General features: G+C 32.7%; 4 protein-coding genes across 4 annotated transcripts in view; all 4 read right to left on the reverse strand.

Annotated features, from left to right (window-relative positions):
- The window catches only part of LOC126718887 (probable aldo-keto reductase 2), a 70,566-nt gene that overhangs the window by 21,040 nt on the left and 26,990 nt on the right, over nt 1-22,536 (reverse strand). The window lies entirely within an intron of this gene.
- The window catches only part of LOC126718888 (IN2-2 protein-like), a 102,465-nt gene that overhangs the window by 20,342 nt on the left and 59,587 nt on the right, over nt 1-22,536 (reverse strand). Inside the window, exon 6 of the transcript XR_007653138.1 lies at nt 2,397-5,377. The gene's annotated coding sequence lies outside the window, so the exon portion shown is untranslated. The remainder of the gene's footprint in view (nt 1-2,396; nt 5,378-22,536) is intronic.
- Nucleotides 1,352-9,640, reverse strand: LOC126718889 (probable aldo-keto reductase 2). Its single transcript, XM_050421266.1, has 5 exons — nt 9,326-9,640; nt 9,040-9,240; nt 5,793-5,965; nt 5,609-5,711; nt 1,352-1,909 (listed from the first exon to the last, which is right to left on the reverse strand). The coding sequence occupies exons 1-5, from the start codon at nt 9,539-9,541 to the stop codon at nt 1,571-1,573; spliced, it is 1,032 nt and encodes a 343-aa protein (XP_050277223.1). The 5' UTR covers nt 9,542-9,640; the 3' UTR covers nt 1,352-1,570.
- LOC126716481 (galactoside 2-alpha-L-fucosyltransferase-like) lies at nt 15,589-19,279 on the reverse strand. Its single transcript, XM_050417300.1, has 2 exons — nt 19,126-19,279; nt 15,589-17,006 (listed from the first exon to the last, which is right to left on the reverse strand). Exons 1-2 carry the CDS (start codon nt 19,277-19,279, stop codon nt 15,589-15,591), a joined length of 1,572 nt encoding a protein of 523 aa, XP_050273257.1.

Consider the following 22,536-nt stretch of genomic DNA (forward strand, 5'->3'; position numbering starts at 1 on the left):
AATTCATGTCAAAACCTAGGAAGCCTCATCTGGATGTGGCTTATAAGGTGTTGCAGTACATAAAAGGCTGTCCTGGACAAGGTATCTTGCTATCTGCTACATCTAATTTCCACTTGAAAGCATATACAGATGCTGATTGAGCATCTTGCATTGATACCAAAAGGTCTACTACAGGGTATTGCATATTTTTGGGTGATTCTCTAGTGTCATGGAAGTCCAAGAAACAGTCTATAGTGTCAAGATCTTCTGTTGAAGCAAAATATAGGGCCATGGCTGTCACCGTTTGTGAAATGACTTGGTTACCAGCTTTATTGAAGGATTTAGAGATTTTTCATCCTCAACCTGCTCTTATATTTTGTGACAATCAAGCTGCCATTTACATTGGAGAAAATCCAGCGTTTCACAAAAGAACCAAACACATAGAGGTGGACTGCCATCTAGTCAGAGATAAGGTGCAAGATAATGTTGTTAGGATGTTCTTTACTCCTACACATTCAAAATTGGCATATTTGCTTACAAAAGCTCTCAACAGTCAACAATTGAAATCCTTATTGGGCAAGATGAATGTTGTGAACATCCATAGTTTAGCTTCTCATCTTGAGGGGGAATATCAAAATAATGTTGACTGCAAAGATCACAAACAGAAGAAGAAAGAAGATTCAAGTGGCTTAAGCTAATGAAGATAAAGTGTAGTTGGAGAAGTTGGCTCAGGTAGAGAGGCAGAGCATTAGGCAGAGAGGCAAAGCATCAGAACAGAGTAATGGAAGATTAGCATTTGGGCTTGATATACGACAGTCATGGTTAATACGACTTGTAGTTTACAATGTAATGTATATATAGACACATGTAATGTACTGATTGGTTGTAAGTAAGTAGATCTGTACAATGTGGGAGTAGTTAGTTGTAGGTTATCTAGTCTGGTGATTGTTCTGGTATATAAATACCTCTTGTTTTCACAGTTCTTAATTATTGCAATTAACAGAAAATTTCTTAAATCTTGGTCTTCTCTCTAGCTTGTTATCCATTCCTCTCTTTCCTAGCTCTCTGTTTTCTTATAGCATGAAACTACTAAGAAGGATGTTAAGATACTATATATTAACAAGAGTGGGAATCTTTTTGTCTTTCATGTATTAGATTAGATGCCTCACCTGTACTCAGTTTGAGGGCTAGAGGCCACAAATGATCAGTGAGCCAGTTTCACGGTGAAATAAATATAACGATCATAAGGTTGAATACAACCCAAACTTGATTGACCCCAAGGCACCATAGGCTAAATTGCCTAGTACTTGGGACCATGTTGTTTTGGTAAGGTTTACCACGTGTGCAAGCATTCATAGCATAAAGCAAAATATAAAAAATGGGATAGATAATTTGTATTCTATGTTTATAATCGAGGTCGTTAAAGCTGGTATGATAATAATTTATAAGCATACATTATTTTCATCATAACGTACTTATTCTTTAAGCAGTCAAGAACTCAACCTAAACTCAACGTACTTGTGGATACATGACGAATGACAAAAGCTCATGAAACTCACGTACATATTGATACATAGAAATAGACTTGTGCTTATGTAGCTTTCCATGAAGAAAGTGGCGGGGTTTCAGAATCCTTCCAAGTTGCAACGTCCTTCGTATACCTGTCGCCCTTCACGACATCCTCAGCAACAAATGATTCAAGTTCAACCATTTCTTCTGGTGTTAGTTTCACAGACAGAGCTCCAATGTTTTGGTTAAAGTTTTCAATCTTGGTGGTTCCAGGTATGGGACACACGTCCTTTCCTTGGTGATGAACCCAAGCCAATGCTAGTTGTGATGGGGTGCATCCCTTCTTTGCTGCCATTTCATTAACACGCTCAAATATGGTTTTGTTATGCTCCAGATTTTCAGGTTGGAACCTGGGTAGGAACTACAAGTAGCAACTACATATATTAGCTAGCATCAGGACTGAATCACAAAAAAACAACGGAGACTTTCATGGAGGCAGGGTCACTACTCATTATGTCATTCATAAAGCCAATGATAATTACATGTTAAAATACTTATTGTTATCAACATCAAGACTTCATCACTAAAAATAATTTTAAGGTAGCACAATTTATAAAGGCAATGATGAATATAAAGTTTTAAAAAATTCCATAACACATCTACTTAGGTCTGTAGGCATCCATAGCTGCTGTTCCCTGGCTTAATGATGAGGACAGCACACCTTATTAGATTGGATTTCTTATGTAGTTGGATTAGGTCATAGATCATGCCTATGAACTTGCTAGAAAATGTGAGTTAGCTTTTAGATCCCCATTTGTGAGGTATCCTGAAATCCATAGAATCACCACTAGTCCTCTATCTTCAAGTGGCAAGCCTCAATTCACCTTACCCCCTAGGCCTCAATTCACCTTACCCCCTCCTATGCCCAACACAATTAGTGCACCATTAGCTAGGGATGATAAAGGAAAAGGTGTGGAGAGTGAATCATCAAGGATAGGTTCCCACCTACAATGCTTTAAATCGCAAGGCTTTGGTCATATTGCTGCCAAATGCCCAACTAAGGCCCTTGTCCTTTATGAAGAGGAGAAAGAGAATAAAGAGGACGATATAGAATGTCCTCTATGAAGAGGAGAAAGAGAATAAAGAGGATGATATAGAAGAAATGTATGAACCCAACATGGCTGAAGTCAATGTCAGAGATGATTAATGCGAGGAAAACCTTAAACTTAATTGCATTCAAATGATACCAACTCACAACCCATGAGAGTGATCTAGAAAAGACAAAGTGAGGATTCCATTTCCCATGTAAACCAATATGCATGTGAAAGTCCCAAAACTGAAAGCATGATTCCATTTGAAGTAAAGTAGGAAGCCTTTAGGTACTCTCCCATTTCACCCCATGATAGGGCACTAGAGTCAATAGGAACATATAAGCATCATGAGGTAAGTAAACAATATCCAGAAAATGATAATCCCTATAAAATTCATGCTACTTCAAATTACATGAAATTTCAAGCATGGGATTTCATCATGGTTCCAAGTAAGCAATTGTAAGCTTGTAGTATTGAATTAGTCAAAATGTTGAAACATGTTGGACCAAATGCATATATTGTTGATTTTCAAACTGATTATAAAAATGACTCGATCTTTAATAGTGAGAATTTGGATATTTATAAAGGCCCAACAGTTTATTACCAACCCCATGATTTTGTCCAAATCCCTATACCAGTATGTAAATAAAATATTGATGCTATTTTAGATGAACAAATTATTTCTACTAGGGATGGAGAAATTCAGTGGTACCTAGTTCACTGGAAGGGACTACCAATATCGGATTGCACTTGGATCACAAGTGATGAACAGCAGCAACTTGCCGCAGCAACTTGATCCGGATTTATTAGAGTACTACTCAGAGTTATACTTGATGGGGCTAAGTCTTCCCCACCCCAGGAGGGTTGATGAGGACAGCACACCTTATTAGATTGGATTTCTTATGTAGTTGGATTAGTTTAGGATTCCAATTTATTTTGAGTTCACATAAGGATTAGACGATTAGATAAGGATTGGCCTTTAGATTACTATCAGTTTAGAGTTTTATGGTTTATGAACTTTTATTCTTGCAAGCTCTATATAATGGCTTCAAGTGGTTTATGTTTTATTAGACTTTTTTTTTTAATTATTTTTATAGGTAATAAAATTTTTATTGATAGCAAAAGTGCAAAGTGTTTACGATTGTAAACTCACAGCAAAGAAAATAATACAAAAAAAAAATAAATAAAATAGAAACTCTAACAGAAATAAGGAAAAAAGACAAGGAAATACAATGTGTAAGACCCAAAATCCAAGACCACTCAAACAAGGTCCTAGCTAGCAAATTCTTCAATAGATAAATAGGTCGCTTAGTGTTCTCAAAAGTTCAAGCATTGTGTTCCTTCCCTACTCACCACATAAGACATGCTAGTACTATATTCCAAACATTTGAAGAATAATTCCCCAATCAATTCCTCCAAGCGAAAAGAAGAGAGACAACTATATTTGCAATTCGGCATCACCCACAGAACCCCAAACAAAAGAAGAACCTCACTCCACAAAGCATGAGCAAAACTACAATGGAGTAAAAGGTAATCCACAGTTTCCTCATCACACGGACATAGGCAACACCAATTAACAAGAGGCAAGTTCTTTTTAACAAGGTTATCTATTGTAAGAATCCCACCCCTAGCGGCAATCCATAAAAAGAAAGACAACCTTTTAGGTATCTTAACACACCAAATGCTTTGCCAAGGAAAAGAAACAGAAGTTGCTTTCAATAAAGAATTATAAAAGGAGTGCACATAAAAAAATACCATAAACGATTCAACTGCCAAATCATAACATCATCACCCACCCCCGTTGGAATTCTGGCAAAAACATGCTCAAAGAAAGAGTGAAATCTCCCCATTTCCTAGTCATTAAATTCATGATGGAAAAGTAAGTTCCAACTTCTACCTCCACCGTCTGGTGCATATAAAATCAGATCAGAAATCAGAGCATCTTGAACCACAGCACAGACAAAAAATTCCTGATATAACTCTTTCAAAGAAATAGGACCGCTCCAAGAGTCGTGCTAGAATTGAATGCGAATACCCTCTCCCGCTGCATACACCACATGACTGCACCTTTCCTAATGTTCATCCACAACCCACAGCCATGTGTCCCTCTAACAGCTCTATTGATTAATGAAATTCAGATGGGAGATTTTTCAATTCATTGGGTGCTGATTCCTAACAACTTAGGTGTCGATGGCTAAATTTTCTTGCTTGGTGCCAATTCCAAGCAACCCCTAGGTGTTGATTCTTAGGGTTTATCTTTTAGTTTTCTTGTTCTTTTATTTTCTCTTAATTGTCCTGCATCACTTAATTTTCATGACTCTAAAAGATTCCAGAAGGCAGTACAGATGACATAAACAGAGGTAGGAAAATAACAATTGTAATCTAGGTATGCCATGCTTAATTTATTCAGTTCAATCAGTATGATGTGCCACTGAAGTATTGGCATATATTAAAATCAGTATCTTTCAAGAGTACATCATCCAAAAAGTCAAAAACTTCTTTCATAGATGACTTACATAGATTCTAGAATTGATTATTATAATTCTTTGGAGCAATGACAAAATATATAGCAACAAACAATTAGTCCATAACCATTACATAAAAATAGTTTTCTGTAAAACGAAAAGGAGTAAATGGGAAAATATTCTATTTCAAGAAAACTGATCTATAAAGTGGTTAAATGAGAAATGAGGTAGGATACAATAACGAATATACAATAGACACTTGACATCTGCACTGTGAAGTTATCAGCAAATCATTTAGACATTGAAAATCACTTGTTCAGATTATTAGATTACCTGTATACTATAACCACTAACGAAATTGGTAACAAGTCAAATCTTATATGCTGTATTAGTTCATTAAGAGAATCAGGCAAAGCATATAGATATTTGCAAGATCAATCACCATGTGAGCCAACTGGGGAGATAAAATCTCTAATAATGCACTGATGATGCTATAAAACTGTGAAATTAAATGCATGTATATCTCATTTCGAAGCACAACATTGGAGTGATGGACCTACAAACCTTTCGGAAATCATCGTCCGTTAGATTTTCAAGAACCTTAGACCCAGACGAAAAGAACCCTCGTCCTAGAGGACTGTATGCCACAATCCCAATCCCTAGTTCCCTGAACAATTAGGAGAGTAAATTTAAATTTTGAACCATAATTATTATATACCTTAAAATGCAATTGTATTTGACACCTCACCTGCAAGTAGGAATTATTTCTTCCTCCACATCTCTAGACCACAAAGACCACTCTAGCTGCACAGCAGTTATGGGATGAATCGCATGTGCCCTTCTAATTGTAGAAGCAGAGGCCTCAGATAGACCTATATAGTTCACTTTACCCTCTTCAACTAGTTTCTTGAGTTCTCCAATCTTACAATACAAAGGAGATTAGAATTAGAGGATGCTCCACAGCAAGATTTTAAAAGATGCATAATGGGACATATTAAGAGAAAATAGAATTAGAGGATGCTCAACAACAAGATTTTAAAAGATGCATAATGGGACACATTAAGAGAAAATAGTGGCAACAAATGTAACAACTAAGCTAGCTAACAAAGAGATAACTGCAAGATAATCACTGTAACAATAGTATATTGATATGTAATTAGACTACTTAGAATATGATAAATGCCAAATTATAATGCTTGCTAATCATTATCTGACAGTCATGATAGGATAGGTTCATGGTTACATCTTCTTAGACAAATGGTAGTTTCCTTTATTCAAAGATCTCATAAATAATTACTAAATAATTTAACAATGACGATCACTTACAGTGAAGCATGAAGCATGAAGCTAAATTTAATTATGCATATTGATAGTCATCATATGTCAAAATATGACGCCTTCACAACAATGCTCATTAATCCTTCAAAAGGGACACAAGTAAAACATGGTGCCTTTGACTCTCTCTCTCCCCAAAAGGAAATGTGAATTCACTAAAAATATATATTAAATATAAAAATGAATTCAGAATATTGATTTCTTGAATTTGCCTAGGATGCAGTCCAAAATATTAGGGATGTGGAGATACAGATAAGAATGGGGGGATGGGGTGAAGTTGTATGAAATACATTATATAGAAAAGTGAAAATGAGTTCATCAAAACAAAAGCGATAGTTGATTCCTGCATTAATTCAATATTCAGTTCATTCAATTAATAAAAAAAATCATTAGTTTGATTCCCTCACTCAGTTGAATTGATTGAAGTAGAATAAAGGAGAAAATGAGGAGTTCCTAATTTGGTTTGCTTTTGTTGTCATTCATACACATGATCTTCTTCCAATACTCTAAACTATAATGGAAATGTGAAAGAAGGTTTCAGTTCTTCCAATATGAATGAGCAAAAGTGGCAAGTGAGAACAAACTTCTACATTTTTTGGCACCACAAGTATAGAACGGAGAAGGAAGTCTACACAATGTTCATGTTAAAAAAATATGATAGTAAAAAGGCTTATAATAGTGTTCCTGAGAGAGGAAACTACAAAAAGGAGGGTGTAACAAAGTGTGGCTAAATATCCCGCACTCTTTTTTCTGAATGACATTCTTAAAATCTTGGATCTTCAGTCAAATCTTAATATGGCATTTCACTGAGACAGGATATGACTCCAACGGGGACTTTTAAAATCAGAAGACAAAATCAGCTCGACTCTAAATGGAATCCAAACAGATTCTGCTCATGTTGTTCAAATAATTATCAGGAAATAGACAATGAAAAAAATAAAAGATAATTGGCTAAATTTCTGTAAAAGGGGATTTCTCTACTGCCAACATTTTTGGTTCTATTTCTGAATTGAATGCATACACTCTATTTCCACCAGCTATTGTTTGGAAAAATCCATTTGAAACAAAAATTTACTAAGCAAAAGAGTTGGATTAACACTTAAAATTGAAGAAATACATGCTAACAAAGATCATGAGTTGAAACCAAGAAGAGAACATAAACAGGATAAAATAAGGAGATCGATTGTGACATGTCATGACATTGCAATTAATAAGCCAACCCTGTCGCCATAGACATTTGCCTCAACTTAGGCTTTACTACATTACTTTATCTAAAAATGGAGTGACCCTTGTAAGCTAGAAAGAACTTTGAAAGAAACAAAGAATAGTCCCTCCCCTATTTTTATTTTTATAGAAATACAATGGTCTTTATTGTGTGGAAGTTAGTTACAAAATACATTAAGATAAGGTTGTGAGCAGTGGGGGCTCTAGGAATATTTTCCAGGGTGGTTATTAAGAAACTTAAATTACACAAAATTTAATTAGAAGAGAACTTCATATATTGACCAAAAAAAAAAAAAAAAACACACTCACACAAATACATAAGGTCTTACAATTTCTTTTTACAATTTTTTTTTAAAAAATTTTGAAATGTTTGCATGATAATTTCATTACCAATGTTGCAAGTTACATCTCTATCAAACTTTTAGTTAGATAGAAATTTGTTCTTGGAATTTTTCTTTTTGTTTGTATGGACCTAATATATTGTTAAGGGGACTAAAGTTTAGGGACAAAATTTGGCTACAAACTTAATTATACCCTAAGGCTACAACTCTCATTAAATAAATTAACATGGTCAATTTTGAAAATCTAATTGTTGAATTGTATGTTCTTTAATATTTATGTTCTTAAAACGCATGTCAAATTTTATGTCAATTGTATCTTATTTATTTTTGATTCATAAATTTATCATTTATGTATAATTTTAGATTACAAAAACTCGAAATTTAAAGATTTGAGTGATGACATAGCTATTAATCCTTGATCTTTTTGAAATTTTACAAATATGAAAGATATAAGAAGAAAATGCATCTATTTGTGAAATTTTCAAAATTCACGTACAATTAAAAAAAAGAAAAAATTTGTTACCAAATTTTGTCCAAAATTTAATTATGTTAGGCCTAAAAAAATTTAAGGTGGTCACGAATATTTTTTAAGGATTAAAAAATCATAAATTTTTAAAATTTATATATAAAAAAAAATAATATATTTACAACATTTTTACAATAAATCCTAAGTGGCAGATTGATACTGGTTGTTATTGTTGGGACAAAAAAGCAATTTTAATGGTAGTTTCAAATTTGAATCAATAACAATTAACTACCTCTAATTTATTGTAAATATATTATATAAATATTATAGACCTAACATCTCTCTAAAAAAAAGTTCAAGTCAAAGTAATCCTGTGACCATCCTGGACTAAACGCAGAGCCGCCAGTGGTTGTGAGAGTTAAAAAATGTATATTCCAGGTACAGCCATCACATATATATGCAAAGAATAATTTTTTATATAATGAAAGACAAATGGTGATGTTACTAACTTACTATATATATATATATATATATATATATGCGGAATGGGGACATTGAAAAGAAAAAAGCACAAGACTACTACTTAGAGAGTAAGACCTGATATCTGAATCTGATATGAATTAACTAACCGTGACTTCAATGGGAACGCGGGTGTCAACACGATGCTGATAATAGAGATCAATACAATCAATATTGAGGCGCTTCAAACTGGCCTCACAAGCTGCTCTCACATACCCTGGATCGCCACGGATTTCCCTCTTCCCATCCGCAATGCTATTACCAAACTTTGTTGCCAATTCCACCTTCTCTCTTACCCCTCCCTTCAAAGCCTGTAGCAACCAACCACCCACGCAAAATTAATGGAAAATAAGCTAGGAAAGTAGTAGGAACACGTACAATATTTTAAATTAGTACCTTTCCAAGGAGGATTTCATTGGTGAAGGGGCCATAGATGTCGGAGGTGTCGAGTAAAGTGACACCAGTGTGGATGGCATGATGGATGAGAGAGATCATGTCTTCATCAGGTTTTGGAGGACCGTAGAAGGCGGACATTCCCATGCACCCTAAGCCTTGTGCAGACACCTCCAGTCCCTGTGAACCCAGCTTTATTCTCTCTACTCTTCCACCCATTATTAATTCTTTGCTTCTTCTTCTTTTTTCCTTCAACAATCAACTTCTTCTGCTGCTGCTGCTACTACTACTTTCTTTTTGATAATGCTGCTACTACTACTTGTTGCTGCCTTTTATAGCCAAGAAGATAGAAATATAAACCTACAAATACGAACTGTGCTCTTTCGCCATTATGAAAATGCTGGCGTAAGGACATACGTTTTCTTTGGGTAACTATTCCCCCACTTCCACCCTCACTCAATTGCTCCATCCGGGTATTTTTTATTATTATTTAGTGGACATACGTTTTCTTTGGAGAGATTGAATTTTAAAGTTGAAATAATAATAAAAAATTCCATCCACTAAATATAAAAAATTGAATAAAAGTAAAAAGAGTCATGAGAGAATTGGAGTGAATTCAATGGAGCAATTGCTAAATGTTATTGCACTGGATCCTAATCTCTATTAGATGACGGTCTCATTTTTTTTCTTTTTTTTTAAAGGTCTGTTTGGTTGGATGGATAAAAAGGTGAGAGGATAGAAGATGGAAAGAGATGATAGAAAGTAAAAGGACAAAAAAGTTTTTAGTTATTCTTGATGTTTGGTTTGAGAATAGAAAAGTTGAAGAATAGAAAATATAGTTGGTAAAAATTTACTTTCATACTCATAAAAAATAACAAATAGGAAAAAAAATACAAGTGGACAAAAAAAAAAATAAAAGCGCCGAAAGTGTACAGAGAACGACAAAAAGAAAAAGCTAAAGAACGAAATTAAAAAAAACAAAAAAAAAAAAAGAAAGGAAAACGACAAAAAAAAAAAAACTAAAGGAGATTAAGAAAAGGAAAAGGAGAAAAAAAAAACTAAAGAAGGAAATTTATAAAATAACAAAAAGAAACAGCTGACACGTATATAAAAGACAAAACGGAGAAGAAAGCAAGAAAAAAAATACTATGAACAGTACTTGGCACCTTAGAACAGGGGAGTTTTTTCTCCAAACTTTTTCTCACCATTTTGAAAAGAAAATTTTTTGGTAGATCTGAAAAAAAAAACACCCGAATCTTATTATTTATTTTCCTTTCTTCCCATTCAACCAAACACACTCTAAAAAAATTTTCCTTTCTATTTTCTCATAAAAAATTTTCATCTACTATATTTTACCTCCAAACAAACACACCTTAAGATAACTATAAAGATGGACTTGTTGTTGAGGTGAAAACGGCTTATTAAATTAGACATGAATATACCTTTCTAAAAGAAAAAAGAAAAAGAAATTAGTCACGAGTAAGACGATAGAAGATGGAAAGAGAGGATAGAAAGTGAAAGGACGGAAAAGTTTTTAGTTTTTCTTGATGTTTGGTTTGAGAATAGAAAAGTTGAAGAATAGAAAATATAGTTGGTAAAAATTTACTTTCATACCCATAAAAAATAACAGGAAAAAAAATACAAATGAACAAAAATAAAATAAAAGCGCCGAAAGTGTACAGAGAACGACAAAAAGAAAAAGCTAAAGAACGAAATTAAAAAAAAAAGAAAAAAAGAAGGAAAACGACAAAAAAAAAAACTAAAGGAGATTAAGAAAAGGAAAAGGAGAAAAAAAAAACTAAAGAAGGAAATTTATAAAATAACAAAAAGAAACAGCTGACACATATATAAAAGACAAAACGGAGAAGAAAACAAGGAAAAAAAAAATACTATGAACAGTACTTGGCACCTTAGCACAGGGGAGTTTTTTGTCCAAACATTTTCTCATAATTTTGAAGAGAAAACTTTTTGGTAGATCCGAAAGAAAAACACCCGGATCTTATTATTTATTTTCCTTTCTCCCCACTCAATCAAATACATTCTAAAAAAATTTTCCTTCCCATTTTCTCCTAGAAAATTTTCATCTACTATATTTCACCTCCAAACAAACACAACTTAAGATAACTACAAAGATGGACTTGTCGTTGAGGTGAAAACGGCTTATCAAATTAGACATGAATATACCTTTCTAAAAGAAAAAAGAAAAAGAAATTAGTCACGAGTATCATTCCTATGATTTTTTATTTATTTATAAATTTTCAATTTATAGCGGTTACTTCTAAATAATTGATTACTTCGAAAATATGATTTGATCTCCTTGTTTTCTGTTGAAATAAATCTTTTAATAAAGCCTATTAGGTGATATTAATTGAAAATTGACATTGATGGCATAACCGCATAAGCATTTTTTGATAAGCATAACTGCATAGGCATATATGCACTGGCTAATAGCAAAAGTAAAACAATAAGCAAGATACTCTCAGCCAAAAAAAGCAAAACAAAACAATAAGTAGGATACAAAAATAATCGAGAAGCCCACAATCTTTCGAGTTAAATTTATTTTTAAAAAATAACTACTCAAATATATGCACTTTCTTATATTTACCAAAAAAATTTCATTTTAATATTTTTCCTTGTATTGTCGATTGAAATAATGGAATTGGTCCAATTGGATAACTTGACAGCCTTTCTTTTCTTTATTGGGCTTTTGGGTGGAGTTGTGATGTGTTTTAGTGTTAGAACTCATTTTCCTCTCCCTTGCATGTGTGTTTGTTTCTCAAAAAAAAAAAAAAGTAACACTTAAAAAAAAGGACTTTAATTCTTTTTTAATGCTAAAGTAGGCAATCCACTAAAATGATGCAATTGCTCACTAAAGTTTACCTTAGTTTCCAATTTGGGGTCAAAATGGCCAAATACCATCTTTGGACAAAATATTTAGCAAACTACCACGGTTTGAGAAATATTTAACAATATACCACTATTTTGAAACTCGAGTTCATGAAACTTGAGTTTTACATAGAACTTTAGTTTATGAAAATTGAGTTCCAAAAAAATGTGACATGGTGGCAGAGGCTAATATGGTATTTTATAATTTAAAAGTCCACATGGAACTTGAGTTTATGAAACTCGAGTTGCTTGCAATATAAAGGGGAAATTACACTAAACCCACCTGTGATTTGACCCGAAGTTACTTTGCCTACCTGTGGTTTGAAAAGTGTCACTTTATTCACTTGAGATAAGGTCCGTTAGTCTCCTGTTACCCACTTCTATTAAAAATAGGGGTAAATTTGTATTTTTGCTATCCTTTCATATATCTCTCTCCTCCCAAAACATAAAAAAAAAAAAACTAAAAAATAAAGAGAAAAAAAGATCTAAAAGTTATGTTTTATAAAATTTAAAAACAAACATAATATTGTTCTTGTAGTTGGGTCAATTGCTTCTATGGTTGAGTTTTTGTTGTTGGGTTGATTACTTCTATAGCCACCACTAACATTTTTTTTTTAATTTTATTTATTTTACAGTTTTCTGGTAATTGTTCATTTCCTAACTCTATAATTTATAATTTCCTATGATTGTACATGAGGAGGGCACATCTAACATTGTCAGTTCTTAAGAAAGTTTGGGTTTTGTGGATTTGATCTAAACTTTGATAGAGTATGAGACATGAATAATTATTTTTTTGAACATTTCATGAAAGGCCAAAGAGGCGGGCCATACATGGCTCTAGGTGCGAAACAACCGAACAATATGCAGGTTTTCAATTTCCGACACAGTTGTTCTTGGTGCATGAAAATCTTTAGTTTTAAAATATCAAGAAGGAAAGGCAATTGTACAAGTTATCTATATATTACTAAAAACTGAAGTGTAGCGTTTAATGCTGCTGCTCATACGTTGCACCACATCAGCTGCAAGTCATTCTTTTTTTTCTTTTCTTTTTAAAAATATAATTGGTTCTACAATTTTAAAATGGTTTTTACAATTTTCAGCCCTATAAATACTGCCCACTACTTATTTATTTACTTCTACTATCACCCTATAATAAATTCAGCTCACTACTTATTTATTTACTTCCACTATCACCCTATGATAAATCTGTATAATTAATCCAGCCCACCTCTTACTTATTTAGTTCCACTATCAAGTTTAACCCAAAGCCTTTTCAATTCAGCTTTAGGGTTTTGTGTGAGTCTTTTCAACTTAAAGGAAGAGGGAAAAAAAAAAAAACAAAAAAACAAAAAAAAAAAACAAAATGTTGAAGCATTTCAAGCTTTAGGGTTTTTTTTTCTTTCCAATTTTCTTATAATTGGTTTTAACATTTATTTTTTTAATATTTACACTTCTCCAACCTTTCTCTCTCTCTTACAATTTCATCTCCTCACTACTTCTTCAATCTTTCTCCCTCCCTTACCTTTTCATCTCTCCACTACCCTCTACATTAATATCATTCTTCCTCTTTCCCTTCATCTTCCTTTATTTTTGCTTCCTTTATTTTTGTCTCTTCTTTTTCACACACTCTTACTATAAATTTGTCACTATCTCTTCTATTCTATGCATAGTTTTCACTCACAAATAAATAAAAAAAAAGAAAGAAAGAAAGAAAGGTTCCCTCTCTCCCTCTCTCTCTCTCTCTCTCTCTCTCTCTCTCTCTCTCTATAAATTTTTTGGTGGATTTTTATTTTTTATTTTTCTTGCATCTCTACTTTAGGTTGATGATTTTTTATATTCTTTAAAACTCTATTTTGGGTTAATGCGATTTAGTTTTGTTTTTTAAATTGTTGTTGTTGTTTTTTATTATTTTTTATTCTCTTTGATTATTAAATGTTATCCTATTGCGTTCTAAAGAATTAAATATAGCATATAAAAATATAATATTATTCTATTACATAGCATGATTTGGATAATTTGGTATTTATTCTGTTACATAGCATGATTTTTTATAGTGCTCAATTTAGATGTTAAACTATGAGACTTTACTAATTTTTGTTTATTTTCTAATCCTTTGTGGTGAACAAAGTACTCTTAATAGTTGTATTAGAAGTACTCTATAATGCCATTTATTTTAAGAAAAGTAAAGGTTAGGCAAACAATAATAATCGGGTAGGTGACAAATTTTAACTTTTGCAATTTTATTTTTATTATTATTATTTTATAACAGTGCTATAGAAATTTAATTCTTAGATTTTGCTAATAATTGTTTATTTGATAATATGTTTTGGGCGGCTGAAATTATAATTTCTACAAAGAAAATAACCTTAATAGATTATCAAAAACAAAATTTTATCCTAATATTGGTTCAATTAATCATTGTTAAGTTTTATTAATTTTTTTTAGTTTAAGTTTTTTTGGTGTTTTGAATTGTTCCTATATTATATTTATGATTGTTCCTATAATAAATAAAAATATAATTACGAAATACATTACTCATTATTAGATTAGTTTAAATTGTAAAAAAAAAAATTAATAAAACCACCATAAAAATAATTATCTTGTGCAACGTGCAGGTTCGCAACTAGTTATATTTAAAATCAAACCTCCATGTATCAACATTCACATTAGTTCCATTCACGTGAAATTTTCTATATGGCTTGAAGAATTGCTTTCCAAATTTCACTATCGTAAAGCATCCACAGCAATTAACAACGTGATGCATTAAGTTGTCAAGGGTGGAGTACTAATTGCAAGGCAATATGTTGTTCTATTTTGGATGAGACAGCTAGGAAATAATATAGGTACATAGAATGACTCGCTATAAAATAAGAAGGTACTTAGGATGGTAATATGTTAATTAACCATATCTCATGGTTGTTTGCTTCCGATGTTAGAATACTTTTTTTTAAGAAGACAATATTAGTATACTTGAATCTTTTGTGGAGGCATTATTTGTCAAACACAATTGGTATACAACTATTATACGTCAATTACATAGAGCAACGACCAAGCCTTAGTTCCAATTGTTTTTGAAATCGATATTCTACAATCAGAATCGGCCACCTATAAAACAAAATAAATAAATAAATAAAGGATGGATACTAGCCATTTTCAAAATCTTTAAGGGAAAAAGTTTTTTATTTTTTTGGTTGATAATTTGATAATTGGGGGTGGGAGGATTTGAACCCGGATGTTTTCATTCAAAACACCAAGATGTGCCTATTAGTTGAGTTACAAGGCTCTTGATGGCAGGTCGAATCCGTGATATGGGAGACATGGGAGGGGTTAGGTGCCATCGGACTAGAAGCCCATTGGCACAAATAATGAATTGTAAAAGCCTACAACTCATCATGATTATCAACCAGTTTTAAGCCCCAGCTCATATCTTCACAATGTCTCACATGGGGAACAAGTGCACCATTATCAATTCCTTTCTTTGTCTTGCAATCATAAAATGGGGGAGCATGAAAACAAGGCTCCATTGACATGGCCTGACGACAAGGTCGATTTGGGGTCGTTTGATTATCAGACTTGTAGAGAATCCATGGCTTCAAACCTCCAAGACCTTGAGCTACATAACCAAATGTTGACAATGCACTTGTAACCAAGACATCAGTTAAGCTGAGGAGATACATTTCTGCCCATGCCTTGCTGTTGTGCAACATGTTCTTTGTATGTTGAAATTGTTCTTGGCTTGGTTGGAAAACCTCAACCACGTCTCCATTCACTGTTGGGTGTTCCCAGTACATGTTTCTTACATTCTCAAAGTACCTAGAACTCAAAGATGTTATAAGGATGGCTTTCAAGTTTGCCTTTTCTGATTGGGAAACAATAGTTCTCTTCCAATCTACTTGTGGCAACACTTTATACTTTAGTGTACAAGCTAAAACTTGATCCATCACATATTGGAAAGGACCAGGTCCTGTATCAAAATTTCTTATTTGAATTCCAATCCTCTCATCTGCTTTAGCTAAGTAGGCTTGATAGTACCTTGTTATTAGTCCCCATACATGATTTGAGGGGTGGAAAAGATAGCGGCCTAAGTGGTGGAAAACAGTATCTTTATGTGGGAATAATTTGCTTAGTTCTTGCTCAAAAGAGGGCATCAAGAAGAGAGATGGGACAAAGTATAGATCTGATTTCATTATCAACCAAGGAACTCTACTGAGAAGAGTTTGATCTTGATCACATAAAAAGTGCTTATCATGATCATCATAATCATGTGCTAGATGGAGATACAAATATGATGGTAGTGATACTGTTGAAGTATTTGAGATGTTCTTCTTCAACATATTCCCATAAGAATGAGGAAAATTCTGACTAAGGATTTTAAATGTCTCTTTAAGGGGGAAGTCAACAGTTAAAACCCATGATTTTTCTGGAAATGGCTCACAGAAAAGATCAGTCATATCCTTCCCTTGGTCAACAAGCAATACTCTATTTGTGAGGAGGGCATAAAGAAATGCAGATGTCAGGGTTAAAACCCTGTTGCCCAAGCCACTATAAGATATCCACACAACATACTTACACTTTGTAGAACTAGCATTAAGGTGAGACTTGAGAAGTTTTTGTGTTCTATTGTATGATTTAGTATAAGGTCCGCATCGTTTATGGAGATCTTCATAACTTCGTAGTCTTGCAAGGAGATAAGAAGACGGTTTGTGAAGTGATGGTTTTCGAAATAAACTGGATTGATACCTGCTTAAGCAAGATCCCTCATCAAATCCAGAAGCAAGAAGTCCACCAAGTATTTTATCTTTACGCATGTCAGTAAGTTGAGAGGAAACATCTTCTGAACCTACAAATTGTAGTAAAGAAATGAAAACACTATGCTTATTTGATATACTAGAAAATCAATACATGAAGATACTTTTAAGCCTTGTTTTGTTGGTAGAGATAAGTAAGGGTAAAGCCAATACCTTCCAACATAAGCTTTGAGTTATCTTCACTATTGTCAACTCAAAAATGTCTTAAGTATTCTAATTTAAGTATTTTGAAACCCCAGGAAAATTGCAATTCTGCAGCTCATACAATTGCTAAGTTTGCTTTAAACTCCTGTCGGTCTTTTTGTTTCAATAAAGGTAACCTCTCACCTCATATCAGGTCTGTTTCTAAGGTGGAGTACCTTGCTTGTAATTCCTTTTAGTCTAATGACATTGAAGATTAGCAAAAAAGTATTTTGAAACCTAAAGACATCCAGTATGGAAATGGTATTGAGTATCTAAAATCTTGCAGCTTTGGGAGCTTACTAACAGTGTTATACAATATTATGCTCATGCTAAGTGCTAGTATATGGAACTACAGTTAAATTTGTATAAAGACTTGACTGTAATTATATTGATATGAGTACTAAGAAACATAGATAGCTCAAATTGGAGGTCCAAATTCAAACTTCCAACTTTCCTAATAAACTATACAAAAAAGTAAGTACTTGAAGAAAAATTGAGCTGCTTAAGTTATACAAATGCACAAATGAGTTATTTTCATAATTATCTATATCTAGCAACAAGGTAAAACTTCAAAATTAGTATAGATTATGTCATAAACCTAGGACCATTCTGCATTTTCAAATTATGACCCAAGTAAAATACTTTCTTATGATTTAATTTACATAGGATTTATATCAAATTACAGACATGTCATTATCAGTACAACGACATTCTAAGATAATCTAAAAAAAATATAATCATGAATGGAGATCACATCAAAAATATAAATAAAACAAAAACCAACTCTATTGCTTATGTTAATGGTTCCTAACTAGTGGATTTATGGACCTTCCTAACCTAAAAGATTGTACTAGTCTAAATTGCAGAATTTGCATCCCAAATATGCAAAAATATTTACCTTTCAGAAGCTATACTATAGGTGCCCAGATTTTTCTCAGGTCTATTAGTTACTCTTTGAATTTTTAGGGGGGAAAATTCTTTGCACAACTTTAAAAGTAACATAATTAAAACAAAAGTGGCCTTTTGGCTTTTCCCTATAGAACATAACTCAGTACCTATTGTGATTATGCATACTTTTCTTCAGTGACATTGATAAGTGAAAATGTAAAGTTTAAAAAAGTATGGGAAAAATTATGGTTTCAAATTATGACCCAACTAAAATCCTGTCTTATGGTTCAATTTCATATATATCTTGTATACATTCGTTAAGCTATCATTCTCAAAAGCATATATAGCTCTTGTATCAAACAACATAAAAGCACTAACTGTAGTAATTTTCCAGTTCTTTGCCAAATAAACTTCTTTATACCATTTTAGTGATTCATTATTGAAAAAACATAGAATGGGAATGAGCAAATCAATGAGAAATACATAAAGGGTGGCCAATTTTACACAAATTGAACTCACTAAATTCACCAAAGTAAAATCCCTAGTTATGCTAAAAAAAAACCAATCTTTCCAAAATATGGCCCTTATAATAATTTTTAAAAAAATAACGAAAAAAAAAAAAAAAAAAAAAAAAAAAACTACATAACCATACAAACATCAAAACTATCAAAAACCCAATATCCAAAACAAAAAGTTAGTCACAATTCTATGAAGCCAAAAGGACAAAGAACAACAACTACCAAGTCTTTATCCCAAAATTTTGGAGTCATTATGAATCATCAACAGACTAATCATAGTCAATCACATGTATTATTTTCTTTCATTCTATCCTATCCAAAATTCAATAAAATTTCACAACTTTTTTAACTTGTTGAGATGTCATTTTCACATGCTATTGTACGTGAATAACAACTTGTCACCTCAATTGTTGCAAAAAAAGAAGAAGAAGTTGTGAACTGTGTTGTGTCATTACTCATATATTCATGTAATTGTAAGTAACCAAACAGGAGGTACATAACCTAACAACACCGTTCTCACCTGCATGCAATGCAGTAACATTGTGAGTTGCGTTTTCCAAAGCACTGGCTTCAAAGACTTCACCAATGCAATTGGTAGGTGGGTTTTGAAGGACGAGTGTGAGTGTGACAAGAAGTGGGAAAGCCACCAAAGAAGCAACCAATACCTTCAACATCTTTGGCGTACTCATGAGGCTTTGAGGATTCGTCTATCTGTGGCCTTTGCTGGAGTTGATGAAAGCTTTAAGATTAACCATTCAAATTCTTATAAAAACGAAAAGGGTCCACTTTTTAAAGTTCATGGGGTCTAAAAGTAACAAACAATCTGCACAAAGAGAGAGAGGTTTGGACTTGAAGTTTGGACTATGAAGACTGATTCGAGCTGGTTATAGTGATATGAGCAAGTTTTCAACTTAAAACATTAAAAGCCGTTAAAAAGTTTTGTAGCTCAATTGACATTTGTTGATATCTTTAAAGGAGATGTCTGGGTTTAAACCATCTTCGTTCCAATCTTTCGTTACGAGGTGGCTTGATTTGTTTCATTTATGTTTCACATATCTACTCCTAGAATCATGGTTGCAAATCTCTACAACTTTCTTTCCTTCTTTTCTATATTTTTTTCCCGTTTTTAATTATTGAAATGATAACCATGACAATCACAATAATGAATTAAATCAATAAATTTAGTAATTCAAAAATTGTTTTTATGTTACTTATTGTGATTAATATATAATAAAAACGAATACAAATTTTTGTGTTCTACTAATTACAACTTGTCATGTGTTATTATTTTTTTTTCCATTTTAAATTTTGGATATTTTATAAGGAAAGTTAAACAAATATATGACAAGTTGTGATTGGTGAAACATAAAATGGAACACAAAAAGTGGTACAAAGGATTTGTATTCAATAAAAACTATATCAATGATTCACTCATTTACAAATGATGTCGATCTCTTCTAAAAAAAATTGATGTCAGGAATTTAATAGGATAAATAATGTTGGCAATAAAAACTTGAAGGCTCTCTGAATAAATCTCATAGTTTTATTGAATGAAAAGAGAGATTACAAAATTGTGAGAATAGATTACAAAGGCTAACTTTTTTTTTAGAGAGTTTCAACCTATAGCGTCCGCTCCTAATGATAGCTCTTTATCATTAGAACAAGATATCAATCGGTTTCAAGTGTAGGTGGGGATTGAACCCCAGATCTTTTATTCAACCATTAGAAACTTTACCAGTTGAGTTTACTATAACCCACAAAGGCTAACTATTTTTTTACAAGCGAATCCAAGAGAATGAACCAAAATATCTAAAACGAACTTTGGAACTAATTTCCAAATTAGCGGGAAAAGTGGTTAAACTAAACTCCCAATAAGAGCATTACACGTGTTCAATTAGTAACAAACTACTAATCCCATCTCACTTAAGTGATGTGACACCATTTCAATAAACCTTTTAGCAATTCTAGAGCAAAACGGTGCTGTATCAATGAAATTCATTAACTCACCACTTATGTCAAACTCTGTTGTTTCCAAACTTGTATTTGATATGTGATCAAACAATCATGCTTTGCTATGCTTCTGTTCTTTATCTTCAACATTGGCCAACAACATCATGGCTTTTGAGTGGAGTTGTGGTGTGCTTTTGTATTAGAACCTCTTTCCCTCTCCCTTGTGTGTGTGTGTTTGTTTCTCAAAAAAAAAAAAAAAACCAACATTGGCCAACAGCCAATCCACATTTTTTTTTATCTTTGAGTGAAAATTATCATATAATCCCTTATTAGGAACAACCTTTGCAATCTTTCCATTTGGGTATATGGGTTATTAATTTATTATGGTTCTCAAGCTAAAAATGGTAAAGTATGCTTTGCTTATGAAAGAAAAGGAAATTTATTGTGTGAATATTTCTAAAATAATAACTTGCCTTGTTAGGGGATTTTTTTTCTTCATAATATTTTTATCTTCATTGTCATACTATTCAACTTCTTTATATGGTCATTGAAATTTGGAGAAAAAAAAATATAGGAAAAAGTTAATGAATACCTTAAGAACATTGATTTAGGAACTACTTTTAGAAATTTTTTATAGGAAAAGAAAAAAGCAATTAATTTTTTGACTGCTTTTTATATTTCACATAAAAGTAGTATAAAAAATTTCCTAAAATAGTTTATTAACAATTACCCTAAGAATACCCATTAAAAAGTTTCACAACAATTTTTTGTTTTACTACAAGGGTAAAATTTAGGTTTTACACACATTTCTCGTTGCAAGAGTCGAATCTAGGATCTAGTGCCCACCAAATCCACACGAGTAAGCTTAGTGTCCATTGAATTACTGCCTTTAATGGTTAGAATTTATATTCATTGAGCTTTACGACTATATACAAGATATAAGTTTATGAAATTAGGGTTCAAATCCTACCTACATAAAAAAATTAATTGGTATCTTTAATCTAGTGATAAAAAACAATCATACTATAAGTTGAAATTCTATTATGTCTATTAAAAAAAAAAAAAAGTTACATCATGTACTATCAAGTTAGATTTTTAGGTGCTCATGTGTGTGTGACCTAAAAGCCTAACAGTACATTTGGGTGTCAAAACTTTGTAAGCAATAAAATTGTAAACTTTAACACCAAAACATGAAAAGGAAGACAATGATAGAACAAAGAAACTAAAGAACAATTAGGATATAGGTGGAAAACCCTATGAAATGGATGAAAAACCACGACAAGTGAAGGACAAAATATCCTTCACTCTTAAAAGACTATGTAATAAAATGGAAAGTTTAAGGTTACAATGTAATGTTCTTCCCAAACTTGTTTCTTTTGCATTTCTTTCCTACCCAGATTTTCTACCTCTCTGCACTCTTTACTCAGTAACATTCTCCTCTTATAGTATAAGGAATGATGTTGGATGTACAATTACAGGTGTCTCACTCTCATTCCTCCTCACAAACCCTAATACAATTGTTGTACTATATCATGGTTGGAGGAGAGAGAAAAATTGATGTTGCTAGGGTAGTGGGATGAAAGGCAGCTCTGCTACATCGTGAGGGACAAGTATCGACAAGGAAAGGGACTGCATGAATCCTGAGGGCATTGCATGTGTCCTTGGCAGTGGTCCAACTTGATACTAGCCAATGATGGGAGTTTTACAACCTCTGACCAACAGAGACCGAAATCCCTTTCATGGTAGTGCTTGATGTTCATGCCAGACTGTGCATCTCACTTTCCCCAATGGTGATCATGCTATTGGCACAAGCCAAAGGTGCAACTTCCTTCATCAACATCCCTCTTCTTTTACCTCAAGGTTTGTCCACGTGTAGGACCCAGATTTAACCAAGTCAGCATGTTTGCTTGCATTGGCTTGTATACTGTACACATCATCTTAAACTTAATCCCATACTTCTCATTTTTTTTTTTTTTTTAAT

The sequence above is a fragment of the Quercus robur genome, chromosome 3 (assembly GCF_932294415.1).
Source record: "Quercus robur chromosome 3, dhQueRobu3.1, whole genome shotgun sequence".
Classification (NCBI taxonomy): domain Eukaryota; kingdom Viridiplantae; phylum Streptophyta; class Magnoliopsida; order Fagales; family Fagaceae; genus Quercus; species Quercus robur.

Bases quoted from the DNA above. Each gene is read 5' to 3' on its own strand.
- LOC126718889 (XM_050421266.1), bottom strand. From the start codon at position 9,541: ATGGGTGGAAGAGTAGAGAGAATAAAGCTGGGTTCACAGGGACTGGAG. The intron at 5,966-9,039 runs GTTAGTTAATTC...TTGTATTGTAAG, and splicing joins GCGTTCCCATTGAAGTCACG to ATTGGAGAACTCAAGAAACT. The intron at 1,910-5,608 runs GTTTGTAGGTCC...TGCTACTTGTAG, and splicing joins CGGACGATGATTTCCGAAAG to TTCCTACCCAGGTTCCAACC.
- LOC126716481 (XM_050417300.1), bottom strand. From the start codon at position 19,279: ATGTTGAAGGTATTGGTTGCTTCTTTGGTGGCTTTCCCACTTCTTGTC. The intron at 17,007-19,125 runs GTGAGAACGGTG...ACATGCGTAAAG, and splicing joins TGTTACTGCATTGCATGCAG to ATAAAATACTTGGTGGACTT.